Source organism: Aspergillus bombycis, assembly GCF_001792695.1.
Source record: "Aspergillus bombycis strain NRRL26010 chromosome Unknown contig00042, whole genome shotgun sequence".
In the NCBI taxonomy this organism is placed as follows: Eukaryota; Fungi; Ascomycota; class Eurotiomycetes; order Eurotiales; family Aspergillaceae; genus Aspergillus; species Aspergillus bombycis.
The window spans coordinates 171,759-186,656 of record NW_019170044.1 but is presented as its reverse complement, the minus strand read 5'-3'; the positions used below and the strand labels follow the sequence as shown (position 1 = coordinate 186,656).

The 14,898-nt window shown below is 48.7% G+C and overlaps 7 protein-coding genes across 7 annotated transcripts; 3 read left to right on the top strand and 4 right to left on the bottom strand.

Annotated features, from left to right (window-relative positions):
* Positions 1 to 895: 895 nt before the first annotated feature.
* ABOM_006362 (putative C6 transcription factor) lies at positions 896 to 2,330 on the top strand (the record flags this gene model as incomplete). Its single annotated transcript, XM_022533491.1, has 2 exons — positions 896 to 1,471; positions 1,524 to 2,330. 2 exons carry the CDS (start codon positions 896 to 898, stop codon positions 2,328 to 2,330), a joined length of 1,383 nt encoding a protein of 460 aa, XP_022389205.1.
* Positions 2,331 to 3,080: 750 nt separating this feature from the next.
* On the top strand, positions 3,081 to 4,268 carry ABOM_006361 (putative mitochondrial phosphate transporter Pic2; the record flags this gene model as incomplete). Its single annotated transcript, XM_022533490.1, has 4 exons — positions 3,081 to 3,171; positions 3,329 to 3,979; positions 4,043 to 4,166; positions 4,217 to 4,268. The coding sequence occupies 4 exons, from the start codon at positions 3,081 to 3,083 to the stop codon at positions 4,266 to 4,268; spliced, it is 918 nt and encodes a 305-aa protein (XP_022389204.1).
* A 648-nt stretch (positions 4,269 to 4,916) lies between these two features.
* On the top strand, positions 4,917 to 5,733 carry ABOM_006360 (uncharacterized protein; the record flags this gene model as incomplete). Its single annotated transcript, XM_022533489.1, has 2 exons — positions 4,917 to 5,297; positions 5,377 to 5,733. 2 exons carry the CDS (start codon positions 4,917 to 4,919, stop codon positions 5,731 to 5,733), a joined length of 738 nt encoding a protein of 245 aa, XP_022389203.1.
* Positions 5,734 to 6,292: 559 nt separating this feature from the next.
* Positions 6,293 to 7,917, bottom strand: ABOM_006359 (YagE family protein; the record flags this gene model as incomplete). The annotated part of the gene is made up of 2 exons (XM_022533488.1): positions 6,293 to 6,369; positions 6,432 to 7,917. The coding sequence occupies 2 exons, from the start codon at positions 7,915 to 7,917 to the stop codon at positions 6,293 to 6,295; spliced, it is 1,563 nt and encodes a 520-aa protein (XP_022389165.1).
* Positions 7,918 to 8,724: 807 nt separating this feature from the next.
* Positions 8,725 to 9,859, bottom strand: ABOM_006358 (uncharacterized protein; the record flags this gene model as incomplete). The annotated part of the gene is made up of 2 exons (XM_022533487.1): positions 8,725 to 9,223; positions 9,282 to 9,859. 2 exons carry the CDS (start codon positions 9,857 to 9,859, stop codon positions 8,725 to 8,727), a joined length of 1,077 nt encoding a protein of 358 aa, XP_022389166.1.
* A 407-nt stretch (positions 9,860 to 10,266) lies between these two features.
* On the bottom strand, positions 10,267 to 11,035 carry ABOM_006357 (CTD kinase subunit gamma; the record flags this gene model as incomplete). Its single annotated transcript, XM_022533486.1, has 2 exons — positions 10,267 to 10,815; positions 10,877 to 11,035. The coding sequence occupies 2 exons, from the start codon at positions 11,033 to 11,035 to the stop codon at positions 10,267 to 10,269; spliced, it is 708 nt and encodes a 235-aa protein (XP_022389200.1).
* Positions 11,036 to 11,690: 655 nt separating this feature from the next.
* Positions 11,691 to 14,639, bottom strand: ABOM_006356 (chloride channel protein; the record flags this gene model as incomplete). Its single annotated transcript, XM_022533485.1, has 7 exons — positions 11,691 to 13,163; positions 13,221 to 13,312; positions 13,360 to 13,474; positions 13,528 to 13,680; positions 13,733 to 13,836; positions 13,896 to 14,434; positions 14,491 to 14,639. The coding sequence occupies 7 exons, from the start codon at positions 14,637 to 14,639 to the stop codon at positions 11,691 to 11,693; spliced, it is 2,625 nt and encodes an 874-aa protein (XP_022389167.1).
* Between the last annotated feature and the right edge of the window lie 259 nt (positions 14,640 to 14,898).

Here is a 14,898-nt window from a genome sequence, read left to right as displayed (position 1 = left end):
ACTGTCGATTGTATTAACTTATCTACTTTGTATATAGTATATTATATATAATTATTTAGTCTCTTTAAGTTCCATATCTCAAGTACTTCTGGTTGTTGAGATATTCCAGTATTAAGAAGGGCCAATTTGTATGGAATACAAGAGCTGGCCGCTGGCTTGCAGTGACCGCTCGCTTACCGGTTACGTTACATCGTAACTAACTTAAGATAACTATGAAGCTTTGTGATGACTAAGCCCCATGTGGCATTGGTTTCTCCGCATCCCCGCTAGAGGCATGGGAGGCACTCACTATAGTGCGTTTTTAAACTGTTCGGGTTGTCGTTGGAGGTAACATCACATCAGAGTTTTGCCAAGATAGACACCTGACCGACCAGATACTCGTATCCTAGGTTAAGCTGTACGCATTATGCTCAATGGCCTGGCAGGTACAAGGTTCTTGAAAAAGGCTTTCCGACTTTGAACAAGTTCCTACTATTCCTTCTCATCTTCGCTTCTTTCGTTTTACTTGCTTCTTGGAAGCACTGGATCATTTGCTACTATCTTCTGCTATATTTGGTTCACTCAGCGGGCCGAACTTACTCAAGTTATAGTACGTGAATATGGTATATGGAGGGAAGCCGAGCACGGGATGCTACTTATGCCGCAAACGGAAGATTAAGGTAGGATTGTAACAAGAACCTTGCTGTCTTAGCCTCATTCTCACCTTCCTTACCCGGCTGGACTCTATGGAATCCAAGGGTTCATTCATCTTGATTCGGACCACGAAGCTAAGCGCAACTTAAAGTGTGATGAAGCGCTGCCCGGATGTCGAAACTGCTCTGTATACGGGCAACCATGTCCAGGATATCGACCAGATACGATCTTCCGGAATGAGACCCAAAAAGTGGAACGGCTGATGAGGAAAAGAAGCATCACGCCCACTGATAGCCAGCGCAGCAGTCGGAGTACCTCCGTCAGTCATAGCAGTCCGGAACTGCCGCTAATACTTCCCCATGTCGCCGACTCCACATGGGAGGAACGAGCAGTCTGCCACTTCTTTGATCAGTTCACGTGTGTTAGTGATGAGTCTTTGAACCACCTGGGGTTTTTGCCTTCCCTGTATGCTACGTGTCGTGACAGCAGGCAAGATGATCCGGTATCCTCCTGCCTAAAGCTGGCAACCGAAGCGACTGCTCTCATTACGCTAAGCAACCATGTGAAAGCGCCTTCGCTTCTGCTTAAAGCAAGAGGGTACTATGGATTGGCGCTCCATGGGCTTCGACGCTTACTGGGCACACGGTCTCAGGCAGTCAAAGACGAAACTTTTGCGACGATGGTCATTCTCTCCCTCTTTGAAGACATCGCCGGAGAACGAAATGGGCTCTACAGTTCACATACAAAAGGACTCGGGCTTCTGATGACGATGCGAGGTGAAAGCCAACTAAGCCATGCACAAGGTCGAGACTTGTTCATTTGTGCTTATGCACATACTGTTAGTTTTAGTTTGCCTGAATATGTGCGGAGAAGACTGACGAGCTGCGTAGCTTATTGAGAGCATAGTCCTACGGACACGGCCCCGACATGGTAGTATTAGTACAGAACTGATTGCCGGGCAACTTGACGGGTCCGAGCCAGTACTTAGGCTAATACAAACGGCATCCAAGATTGGTCAGCTATTTGCCGAAAGTTCTTCCCACCAGGGGTCATTAGACATAGATAATATTACACAACTCACTACATGGATAGAGACCGGCAGTCTCTTAGCTCTGGAGATGGCTAACTGGAGTCAGCATTTGCCGGATCACTGGCTCCCCCTCGTCGTCTGTACGGCTACGGGTGGGTCGCTCATGACTTATCAGAATGCATCGATTGCAGCCATTTGGACATATTACCGCGCGGCCCGGATTAGCCTCCAAAGACATCTACTAGATCTACGCCAGGCCCTTGCCTCGCTCGTCGGTGACAACCAGGCCTGCGACGTCCACTGCCATGCGGCGCTGGAGGAGATTCAGGAGATGACTACTGACACCTGTCGGAGTATTCCATTTTCGTTAGGGGATGTCGATACATTTGGGCAATCAATCTCAACCTCTACCGAGGGGCGACCTCCTGTTCGCGCTCTTTACGGGTATCTGATGCTGTGGCCGCTATGGTATGTTCTGACTTTCGGCATGGGCACGGCGGCACAGACGGAGCAAATGCGAAGCGCCCTGGGCAGTGTCGGCTCTGTGCTGGGCATTAAGCTAGCACTTATGCTGGCGCAACAGGGAAGCATGTCCCAAAATGCAACTGCATTGACCCCTAACCCTTCCCGTTTTGTACCATCGACGGGGTCAACCGCTTGTACATGAAGCCTGTCGTGTGGGCACCTGTCAATATAGGTTACGATTACCGTGTATAATGCTTACGAATTCCTGTACTATTGGCGAAGGTGGTGGGCCTTTTTTCTTTCTTCTTGTGTATTCGAATTATATATCCTGTTCCTAGCCTCTCTCTCTATGATAGACAGTGTTATGATGAAGCTCCGGCTGTAGACGGATATAATGACGTCATTGATATTGACTCCACTTTTGGACAGTGTGGGAATGTCCACCTGTGACATAAACGAACAGGGAATCCATTCGTAGTCGAGAACTCCTGGTGCATAAATCCGGGCCGAATATCAAGCCTCTTTGCACATCGGCACTCCACATCCGAGATGGGAGCGTGTACAGCTCAGGGCTGCATGCCGGCTTAGCCGTTCACGGACCCTTGAACTACCAAAGTCAATGTCCTTTGGCAGCCAGTTACTGGTCCAGACCCCGAGATAAGCTGTGATTGCTGACGACATTGTCCTAGCTTAGGTTCTATATAGCCTAACCGAATACCCCTCGGCCCACCCTGCTTTATATCTACACAATCTTTGGGGAACTTGGGACGATCCCCCCTTCCTCCACCATAGTCAATTGATTCTGTTTACCAGCCTAGAATACTTCTTTCAGCTGCATTGCACTAAATCCAGCACTTTTCAGCCTTGCTTTGTCGGTCCGTTCAAGTAACCACGCTTCTCAGTTACACCAGTTGCCGTAATCTTTCCAAGACTTCACCAGACCACCGCCACTATGGCTACCAAGGAACGCAGCCTTCCCATGGGGAAGATCGAGCCTAATACAGGCAAATATTTCGTTAATTGTGCCCTAGGAGGCATTATCGGTGGGCTTCTTCCGAATGGTTGCCATATACGTGAAAGTGCAAATGCTAACATATCTCTTCTTCTGCCTTTGGTCGTGGTGTACAGCTTGTGGTAAGTGCTTCAATAGACCATATTGCTCTCTGCAGGCGCACTCTAACATTGTAATCATCTCCGTAGGACCTACCCATACATCTGTCACACCACTTGATCTGGTCAAGTGTCGCCGTCAGGTTGATCCCAAGATCTACACCTCGAATATCTCAGCATGGCGCTCTATCTTCGCGAAGGAAGGACTACGCGGAGTATTCTTTGGTTGGTCTCCAACATTCATCGGGTACTCCTTCCAGGGCGCAGGTAAATATGGATTCTACGAGTACTTCAAGTATCTATACGGCGACCAAATGTTCCCCAGCATGAACCGCACGGTGGTATACCTAGGTGCCAGTGCATCGGCCGAATTCATCGCAGACATGGCCCTCTGCCCCTTCGAGGCGATCAAGGTGCGCATGCAGACGACTCTGCCGCCCTTTGCGCAAACGATGCGCGAAGGCTGGAGCAAGATCGTTGCCCAGGAAGGATTCGGCGGTCTGTATAAGGGACTGTATCCACTTTGGGCGCGACAGATCCCTTACACTATGACCAAGTTCGCGACCTTTGAGGAGACGGTCAATGCCATCTATAAGACTTTGGGTAAACCGAAGGACAGCTGCAGTGGACTGCAGCAGACGGGAATCAGTTTCATGGGCGGTTACATTGCTGGCATTTTCTGTGCGATTGTCAGCCACCCGGCTGATGTTATGGTTAGCAAGCTTAATGCGGATCGTCAGGGTGAGTTGGCTCTGATGAGCCTTGACGGGTTGTCATTGTGATTGGGTGCTGACTGTATCTTAGCTGGTGAGTCAGCCATGAAGGCTGTATCCCGCATTTATGGAAATATCGGATTTTCGGGCCTATGGAACGGTCTTCCCGTCCGTATCGTCATGCTGGGTACACTGACTGGATTCCAATGGTTGATGTAAGTGGTCCATCATCTTCTCTGGCGACAATGATTGACGGATTTTATAGTTATGACTCGTTCAAGGTGTTCCTTGGTCTTCCGACCACTGGTGGGCATTAATTTCTCACATATCGACCGATCTAGATACCAATGCTATGAGCTTAGTAGATAGTCCACAATGATTAATGTTCATGATGCACGACTTGGATAGTTCGTCGTAGGGTTCATATACCATAGGAAATTAGGAATTGTCTAGACAACAAGCGCCGCTGACCGCCTCCGATCACGATCCGGCAGAATGGCAGCCGCGATTCCAATCCATCACCAGTCCAGTAATCAGACACCAGCGATTGCGGCAGAATTCGGTCATTTGAACTCGCGTTACTTGTTGCAAGACTGGCTTTGACTCGGAAGTAATCTTTGGTTTCAGTAAACTCAAAGATCCTTGTGGTCTCGTGCCTCGCCGAGGAACCTTACCGATCCCGTGGAAAGGGATCCCCGACGACTTTCGCATCCTCGAGGCGTACACAGCACGTCTCACTCGCCGGCCCTTTGTCCCTGAACCACTCTGTCGACTGGGAGTCCGAGACCAAGTGTTACTCAGCGCAACCCCCCATTAATTCCGCAACGAGACCTCAACTCACCCATCCAAACCCTCATCTACGAATCATATCACCTCTCACCTTGAATCTCGACTTTTACCCTAGACCTCGACAACAACAGCCCAATTTAAATCACAACGAAAACCGCCATATAACACCAAGCACAATGGAGCCCTCTGCCAACCAGTCAACATCAATCGAGTCCTCAAACCCCCCGAGCGTCGAGCATGCCTACAAACGCAAATGCGTCGCTCTAAAGAAGCGCTTAAATGAGATCGAAAAAGAGAACGATCTCATGCGCGTCCGTAACCGCCGCGGCTGGCAATACATCCACAAGATGCGTCTCGAGTCATGCATTCTGCTCGAGCGTCTAGCTAAGGTCACCGGCATGGCAGAGGAGGCCCAAGCAGGCGTCAACCCGGAGCTACGGGCCCGCGCCGCGGCAATGATGTCCAATGCGGCGGTTCTGGATCCCGGTGACAAGGAGGGTGGTGGTGCGTATTTTGCGGATGATACGGAGGGGAGCTCGGATGAACAGCCACCTACTGTTAGTATTTTTTTTTTTCTTTTCCCCCTTCTTCCCCCCCCAACCTCCTGAATGGATGGATTTAACTATGTTATCACAGCCCCAAGAACGGCCCCTCCGTGTGAAACGATCCCGGAAATCAAATGTCGGCGACGGTGCGGATGATGATGCTGCCCCTTCTGCTAACAATGCGCCTGAGTCTTCGTCCGCTGCTGGATCAGCCTCGCTTCCGCGGTTAGCGCCTGCCCCGTCGCAGGAGGACATGACTTCTTCGTTCCGCATCCAGGCGGGCAACGGCTCGGCACAAGATAAAGAGAATAATACCGGCTCTGGAAGTGACCGTGGCGGTAGCCAGAACCCGGAGTCCGGGTCAAGAGAGCCTGGTCAAGGAGAGGTCTCTGTGGAACCGACGACGCCTATGGACATGGATACTAAGGAGCCGAAGGAGGACAGTTAGTTGTGGGGCATTCTTTGGGCTCAGTGGATGATGGGTTGCGGTGTCGTATCTTTATTGTCTTATATTCTTAGTTCTTTGTGTGTCGTTTTCCATCTTCTTTTCCTATATCTACAGGGGGGTTCTCGGGGTTCTTGTTTGTTCTTCACTAAAATTAAGATTAGGGAGTTTGTCTTTTTAATATCCCATTTTTGTCGTTGGATGAGGTGCGAAATATACATTCTTGTTCGTGGGATGGGAATGATGGGTGTCGGTTACGTGGTTGATGGCAGCTATCATTACGAAGTTGAAGTTGTATCTTTGATAAAAGAACAGCGTGTGCTGTTGTATATGGTGCTGAAAAGCTGTTCTTGTTCGGTCTTTTGCACCTGCCTGTGTAGCTAATGTCATATTGTATTGTACATGAGATGGTTATACGTAGCTATCATAGCAATGCGATCTTGTCCGTTCGCCCTGACGCCAGTTCCAGTACAATGCAATGGGAAAAATGATTAATGAAAGCGGAATGTAGAGATAGAACAGTGACCATGATGAATTAGATGATCATCCGATGACTGGGACTTTAATCAACGCCAGCGTATAAGTCGACCACGATATTGATGGCTGCAACGAGGATCTCTGCAGCGATGAGGACGATGACTGGATTTAGATTAGTATATGGTAGTTGGAAGGCTTTCAAGGTAGTGAAGGTGGTGGCTTACCAATCCATTCGAGATACTCACCGTGTCGGTGAGTTAATTGGTCTTTAAGGACGGCCAGAAGATCCGCAATCACGTCTAGTCGTTCGTTCAGGAGACTGACTCGTTGGTCCATCTCAAGATAGCTCCGCACGGCCTGATAGACAGGTTCCAACTGTGGTTCTGCCCACATCAGTTCTGGACTGTCTAGAACTGAGCCCTGAAGATGGATGTTGATTCGTAGAATGAATAATTCTCCGACTTGCATGTTAATTTGGCGCCGTGTGAGATTGACACTTCCTGTCTGTGCAATTTGGGCAGGCAATGGTGCAGTATTCGAGATAGTTTCCGAGACGAGATCCTCGAAGAGAGAGGTCTTCACTGATTGAGCGAGAGCATGCGAGATGGCCAGTTTGATCATGTGGTTTCGCGGTTCGCGCAGAGAGATGAAGTCGTTGTATATGCGCGCTTGGTACTCACGCGCATAGTAGAAATTGAAGTTTTCGACCTGTGTATCTTCAGGACTCAAGATGGAGGCTGCGAATTTAGAGATATCGGACAGGAACCGGGACTCTTGTGCGGGCGACATGCCCCATATAACGACCGTGCCATAGTCGAAGAGGAATACCTCCGGGGTGTGAATTGTGGTGTCGAAGTCTGGGGTGTCAGATTGAGTTTCCGCCACGGCACTCTCGGATTGGTGAGCTTCTGAGTCTCGAAGGTCGATGAGGTCTTCCCTCCGGGATTTAGTATTATCCTCGATTTCAACCACGCTGTCGGAGAACCTGCGCTCAGTGGATGGTCTCTGGAAGGTTTCCCTCGTGCCCACATTATTCATGCCAACATTGTTTTCTGATGTACTTCTCTGCTTTTCTTCGTACAGGTAGTCGAAAGGCGAGTAGACACACTCATCGTAGAGTTTCGGGTTGGCTCCACGGGTTTTGGACCTTGATTTGAGAAATCTGATCGCCCCATCTAGTCGATAGGAATTGGCCGTACAGTATGCTGTCACGCGGGGTAGTCGTTCTCTGTCTGCCTTGCCCAGTCTTGCAGCATGGCTTCGAGCAGTGGGCTCCTTAATTCGTGCGATTTGTGAGTAGACGTCCGACGGGAATTCACCGTCAACAGCCTCCTCGGTTATCGGATCAGGGAGAAGTTTCAATTTCTGAGCCTTCTTTGTCGTTCTTTGTGGGCCGACTTTGGGTGCCACAGGCATTGAGGGCGCTGTACTATAGGGCGCTCCATGGCTATTCCGGCGACGGAGCTTGCTGTTCAACGCGGATAGTCCAGTCGGTCGTTGCGGGGTATCCTGGGAACTCGGGAATGAGGAAGGGCCGGAATATAGTGTTCTAACGGGAGCGTTTGTAGAAGTGGTATCGTGGTATGTGCTGACCGTGGTGAGAGGGTTGAAGGTGACTGTCCGCCGGTTCGCTCGCGGTGACGTATTGGATGTTGCGGGCTGCTGTTGGTGTTGGGGGAGCAGGGGGGTTGTTTCCGCGGTGGAAGCCATGTTGGATGTAGTAGGTGAAGACAATCATGAAAAGCCTGCCATTGATGGGCAGGTGGGCGTTTAATAATGAGCAAAGAATCGCACCGGAAGATCTTTCCGTCGAAATGGAGGTGAAGAATGGATTAACCAAGCTCCAAGCTTTCGCACGTGCGCCCACCAGAGGCTAACCTGCTGTAGAACAAGCTTGCATCCACTTCGACTTCGCCAACGGTCTAGGCTATCCTACTTATATGGTTGGCACTGATATCTTTTGTACACATCTCCTTTCTCTATCCCTTCCTCGTTCCTTTTTCCTTTGTTGCGTTACTTTTCCTTGCAGGTGGGATATAAACAAACGGGACTAAGCCCAGGGCCATTTACTTAAAGAAGATAATAGTAGAAAATCAAGAATACTAATAGAATCCACTTTTTGCAAGCGCCTTGTACCCAATACTCAGACGCCTAGACAACAACACTGAATAACTATCTACCGTAGAACATTATGTGTCTATACAGGATATTCGGAATTTTTTTTTTTTGAAGTCAAGTCCAGCGGCATGAATCATCGTCTGCTTGCTGTATCCTTCACACTGTAACCTGCTCCTGGGGGCAAGGCCTGCCTGGGCCCTGCACATTGCGGAGAATGCGAAACCAATCCCTCGACATTGGTGTGTGGCGATATATAGAGAGAAGCGAAAAGGCATTAGTTGCCATTCCTGAGATGATTCTCGAAAGTGGTCGGAGGGACAATTGGTTCAATTCGCTCTTGATCTTGGTTTAGAAACTGCTAGCCACCGCAGAGCCGCTCGATGGTAATGATAAGACTTTTTACTTGCGTACAAATCCAGAGGAACCGCCGGCTGTCCGTCTCAGACCATTCACATGCCCAGTACTGCGGCTGCGGTCGAGCCAAGTCTGTTTACTATTCCGACCGGATTTCGAGGCCTTCGGAGGCAGGGCCGATTTGGCTCTCTTTTGTGGAATGTCACCTAATACTCGAATCGTCACGTCGCCCATTTTCACATCCTTGGGGCGCCTCTCGGACTTTTCCAGGAATTTCAACTTGGTCGGCTTCTTGTGAGCGATGTTTATTTCTTCCGCGGGTGGCGTAGGCGGTCGTGTAACAGGAGCCGCATTCAAAATATCGTCTGGAAGAAGTGCTGGCAAAGCCGATCGCCGTGCATCTTGTGTGTTAGAGCCCTGGAGTGTCTCCGTGCTTTCGGATAGCAGATCATCAACTGGCTTGTCTTTCTTTTTCGAAACTTTCGCTTGTGATTTACGCAGCTCATCCAACTGCCTTCTCTTCTCGCGCTTTAACTCTTCTTCTCTGTGGGACAGTTAGTAGGACGAGCTATATCGGGGAAATAACAAAGGCTATTACTGACAATTGTTTGGCCTTTTCCATTTTCTTGGCCTGCGCTCTAACCTTAGATAACTGCGCTGAGTTATCAACTGCTTCCGGAGCCTCATCATCACTGCTGTCATCGCCGCTGTCCTCCTTTGCCTGTTGTGTCTCTGCTGTTTCCTCTATCTGCATATCCAACGGTACCTCAGGTTCTTCGCTGTCAAATCTGAAGTGCTTCTTCGGAGCAGGTGCCGCTTTTCCCTCCTCCGGTTTGGAATCCGTTTCCTGGGCATCGTCTGAAGGCTCTTCGGGAGTCCCGCTCTCACTTTCTGCGGCTTCAAGACTGGCTCGCTTTCTCCGTTTATTGCGCTGGGTTTCCGTCTTCCCAGAACCGGCTGGCCCGGATTTGCGCTTTCCGTTCACCTCCTGTTGTCTATTGATCTCAGCTTCCTCTTCTAGAACAACATCGGAAATCTTCCGCCGCCTAGTTGTGACCATCTTTGATTTGCTGGCGATTGTGTTGTCGGATGAGGTAGTGGTAAATTTCTTCGATTGTGCTTTGTCGGTATCCTGTCGAGTAAATAGACCCTTTGCTGCAGTGACAATGTGGGAAAACATAGAGGATCCAGAATGATCCAATTCAAAAAATTAGCTACCAAGCATCTATGGAGAAATGTTATTGCGTCCAAACTCGGCGCTTTTTTCAGGAAATTCATTTTCATGATCTCCGCGGGGCCACTTTTCTCCGAAGGCGGAAAGGTGTCATGTGGGGCTACTAAAGCACCGGGTAGCCATTCATTAGTACTATTGAGCAAGTAGCTCAGCTACCAGCTTCAAGATTGATATACAGAAGAAATGTAAAATGGAACATGGTATCTCATATGCAATTCACGTAAATGGTATCACCCATACCCATGACCCAACTAGTAAAGGAACGTAACGCCGAACCGAACACCTGCTGTATATACTCTTCAAAACGGTCGAAGCTTCAAAAGACTAGGAGAGAACAGTTAATGCAAGCATATTCACTTAGCATTAACCATCTGTCTGCGCTCCATAAACTCCTCATTCGCAGCCAGGAAATCGTCTTCGCCAATATCGCTGGTCTCATCCCAAAATTTCCCATGCTCATCACCATCGTCGCCGCTGACTGTCCACATACTCTCTCGTAAACGCTTGTTCCTCTCACGGTCTTCTTCGATTCTCTGTTCGATCTGTCTCTTGTCTACACGGACACTTCCCCTAGAGCCCCGTGGAGTGCCAGCCTTTGCTTCCACCCCCTCATCAGCCTCCAGATCAAGATGTGCTGGATGTGTCTCACGGTCTTTCAGACCGGCATTGATCTCTGCCACTGTTTCCGCAGAAAGAATTTCCTTGGCTTGTAATCCGTTGAGAACCCGACGAACATGCTTCACATTCGCTGCCCCCGAGCCATCCGGTGGTGCAACGGCATCCACTACGCGTAAAATATCCCTCTGAATCATGCGGACGTATGGTGCATGATCCTCCTTCGTAGCCATTTCACAGAATTGTTCGATGAAATACATGATATTAGCTCGGTTGTTCATGTTATTCTAAAGAAACCATAAAAGTTAGTAAATGAAGTCTTACAACTGGCGGAATCAGCATGCGTACCCTTTCAAGCTGTTCCAGTATACATGAGTGAAGATCCTCGTCCATATCGCGGTATTTGAGCGCATAATGGGCAGCTTTTTGCGAGGATGTAATGGATGCATTCAGGTGTTGTAGCTGCGCGGTAAAGCGCATGCGAACTTCAAACGGATCTGCCATCATTGTTGCGGATTTACAGCTTAGATAGGGAACTGGAAAAGATATAGCACGCGATTTGAACTGAGGGTTTTGTACTTGTTTAGGCTGTCGCAAAGAAGTCGGGGAATTATCATGGGTGGGGTGCACCTATTGGTCGGTGAAGGGCGGTCAGATGGATTTTGCTGGCAGAATATGTGGGGTTGGCCTGGGCAGCTACTAGTACTAGTACTGAGTATTGAATGTATATTTGCTAATAGGTATGCTGTTAGTGTAGTAGCTTTGCCCACTTGGTAGGGAAGCAACTGGTTCATCTAACTAGTTAGGCTTGGGTATGGAGGTAAGAACAAAAAGTCCTCTCTTAGAAGGGAAAAAATGATGCATAGTATTCACATAGCACAGAGTACATGGATGCTATATATATATACTACAGGACGAGGCGCTGACTGTCAGTCAGGCGACTAAAAACAGGGAAAGAAGGAGGAAAGCCAACACAACGCCATTGAGTATCTACCAAGGAAACCAGCCCTATCCCTTACCAAGTTCTATTAGATTTCAAAACCAAGTCAACGTGATTCGCGTGATGGGTCTAAATATAGGCACAGTCGGATGTGCCGATCGTAGGGCACGCAATATCGGACTCAAGGATGTTCCGGTATAGCGCTATTTTCTGTACAAGAAATCAGAGCGATTGGCGCCTTTCTAGAGAACTGGCCAGACTAGTCACATCATCGTTCTCCAGGAGTCCAACCTCTTCTGCCGTATTCACTGGGCGGGCTGCACTCTCTCTAGAGAATCCGCCTTTTCGGAACTCTGGTCCGTTGATGACCGACCAAACATCTTTCTTAGTGAGCAGGCCTTGGAGAACTCCTTTGTCCGAAAGTAAGATGTAACGCAGTCCAAGCCTCTGGAACATCTGAAGCACTAGCGAGAATGTCGTACTGCTGTTCAGGGTGATAGGGGTCTGGTCCATCCATGGACGAAGATCGAGCGTCTCAACCGGATCTGCAAAAGGTTGATGAGCGAAAAAGACCTGGGTTTCACCAGACAATTCTCGGTCTGTAGGCGACTTCGAATACTTCAAAGCGAACGAAAGTTCGTTCCGAGATATATAACCTAGAAGAACAGGATTTGACGTATCGGTTACGACGGGATATCCACGGTATGAAGTGGTCAGGAGGAGATGCCGAAGGCTGTCAATTGTATGACCCACGGCGATAATGACTGTTAAGTCATCCACGGTTGTCATGACTTTATGAGCAGGCACATCGGGCGGAGTAGTATCATCACGTTGGTCGAGGAAAGGATACTCATTCAACTCAATCCATGACTCGTAAATGCCACGTTTTCCAAATATGTCGCCACACCACTTCGATAGCATGACTGCAATCATGATTGGGATAACGTAGGTGAGGGCACCAGTGAGTTCAAACATGATGGCCACTATTGACACAGTCATCCTAGTGGCTCCACCAAGAGCCGAAGCCGCACCAACGATTGCATATAGCCCGGGGGTGACGCAGGGGATATCTGGCTCGCAGTTTCCGAAGAGGAAGACGTTGGGATAAGCTTCTTGCCACATCTTGAAAGTCGTGCCTAGAGCACGCCCATATAAAGCACCAATGGCAACGGAAGGCAGGATAATACCGGCGGGCAGATCCAAACCAAAAGTCATCGATGCAAGGAAAAAACCAAGGATCGCAGCCATCAGCAAAAGAGCTATCGTAGTAACGGATGCAGCGCCAGTCTTGCAAAGACCGAAAGGATCTTCACCCCCATTTCCACATTCGGCAAATAGAGAATGAACAAGCTCAGAGTTTTGAGATCTCATAAACAAGTTCGGATAATTGATCAAAGCGCTTAAAAGAGCTACCAACACCACCTCTGCAATTGGCCGTGACCAACTACGAGATCGCCGCCATTGAGCAATTTTCATATTCAAGCGGATAAGAAACGCTCCATATAGGCCGCCTAATATGCCAAGGGTAACAAACGGAATCATCTCAAAGCGATGCCATCCGCGTGTATACGTGACTTCGTAAAGGACAATATTGCCCGTGCGGAAAGGGTTTAAGGCTTGTAACGTCACTGCAGCAACCATGGCACAGACAAAGCTTTGCCACATTGTCTTGTCGGGAAAATAATAGGATAATTGCTGACCAATATTAGCAAGTGGTCGCCTATGAGGGAAGGTGTTTCTAGGAGGTCATACCTCCAAACTAAACAAGACACCCCCGATTGGGGCCCCGAACGCAACAGAGATGCCTGCAGCGGCGGCTGCGGACAGAACTTCGCGTTTTCTCGCTGCATAATTAGCTTATGTGATTGGCAAGGCTATAAAGAGTGTTTACCTTCGTTATGGTTCAAACTTTCGAAAGGCTTCATTATCACGCTGGCACAACAGCATGCGACATGGACAAGAGGGCCTTCTTTACCCAGCCACAAACCAGATGCAACGGATAAACACTTTGAAATTGTCAGCTTAGATATGCATATTGTGTATTTTGAGGGAAGCCCACTAATCCCAAAGATTTTATCGCAAGCGTCCAAGGCCCCATAAAATGCCTTATCACGAAGCCACCGAGAATCGTCTTGATCTCAGGGATACCGCTGTGTCTCGCATAAAGCGCATAGGTCCTAACCAAGACTGTAGCGCATACAGCAAACAGTACCTATGAGTCTTTGTTAGTATGATATAAATCATAACGGACAAGACCTATGTACAGAGTAAAGGACGTAGAATAAGTATTCAACCGTGAAGACACCACTGGAAGAGGTAACACCTAGTGCTTTCCCCCAGGGTGTCCAGTCTAGACAATTAGAGATCTCTAATTGATAGATTAGTATAGATACCCCACAGTGCAACCGCGGTTCGAAAACAGCTTACCATCGTGACCCCAGCAACAGAAGCTTTTATTTAGGTAGAACCTGCCTCCCCCAGCCCCATTCTTGCAATACCCAGTTTTCAAATCCCCTAACCAGTCGCTTGCAACATCAATAAAAGCTGCAATGATCCCAACCAATATTCCAGTAGCGATCAACACTATCCAGACATTACTGGCGTCGAGAAACTTGAATACATATCCTACAGCCCCTTGACCATGGGAATATAAATGCCTCTTCCTCTGGCGTTCCTTTGTGTACTCAAATATCCAGTCGATTGCGGTGAGGTCATCATAGCCTACTCGTCGCCCTGGGCCTTCCACATACCAATCAAGGAGACCGCCATCTTTTTGCGCAGTGACATTTCCATTGCTACTCATCGGACGATCCCATGAAGATGATACGGTTTCATGGAGCCTTCCATTCCGCGTGTTCGAAGACGTGAACGCTGTGTCTCCAGCAACGGATTCCGTAGTATTATTGGAAAATAGATTCGATAAGCTAAAACCGGATCGCTGCTTTTGTTTGCGCTTAAAGGATATACTGTACACGTCTTCCATTAGAATCATATGGTTAGCCCAAATAAATTGGAACCTTACGGCTCATGTAAACCTCCGGTGAGTGAATTATTCAATTCGTACGGATCCGGTGAAGATAGGTTGCTGTCACGGCGCTGTATCGGGGAATGTTGTTGACTCCGCGACTCAGAGGAGAACGAGGAGGCCCCAGCTTCGCCTCCCGGATGCATAGTGGGCACAAAAATTTATGTACAAGTGTCAATGTCCACTTTGCAGGAAGCCATATCCTTTGTTGACGATCCCGCAGTTCTATACCGGTCTCGACTTACGACAACTGGTCCTAATCTCGGAGGTGTGGCTTAAGCTCCGCTCCGCGACTCAACTGAAGGCGGTGAGAACACTAAGTGTGGGGCTGCGCCACATATAGCGGCAGAAAAGGGCTTGGAAAAAAAAGTTACTGCTATCGGCATCGACAATTTCATTCTCTCT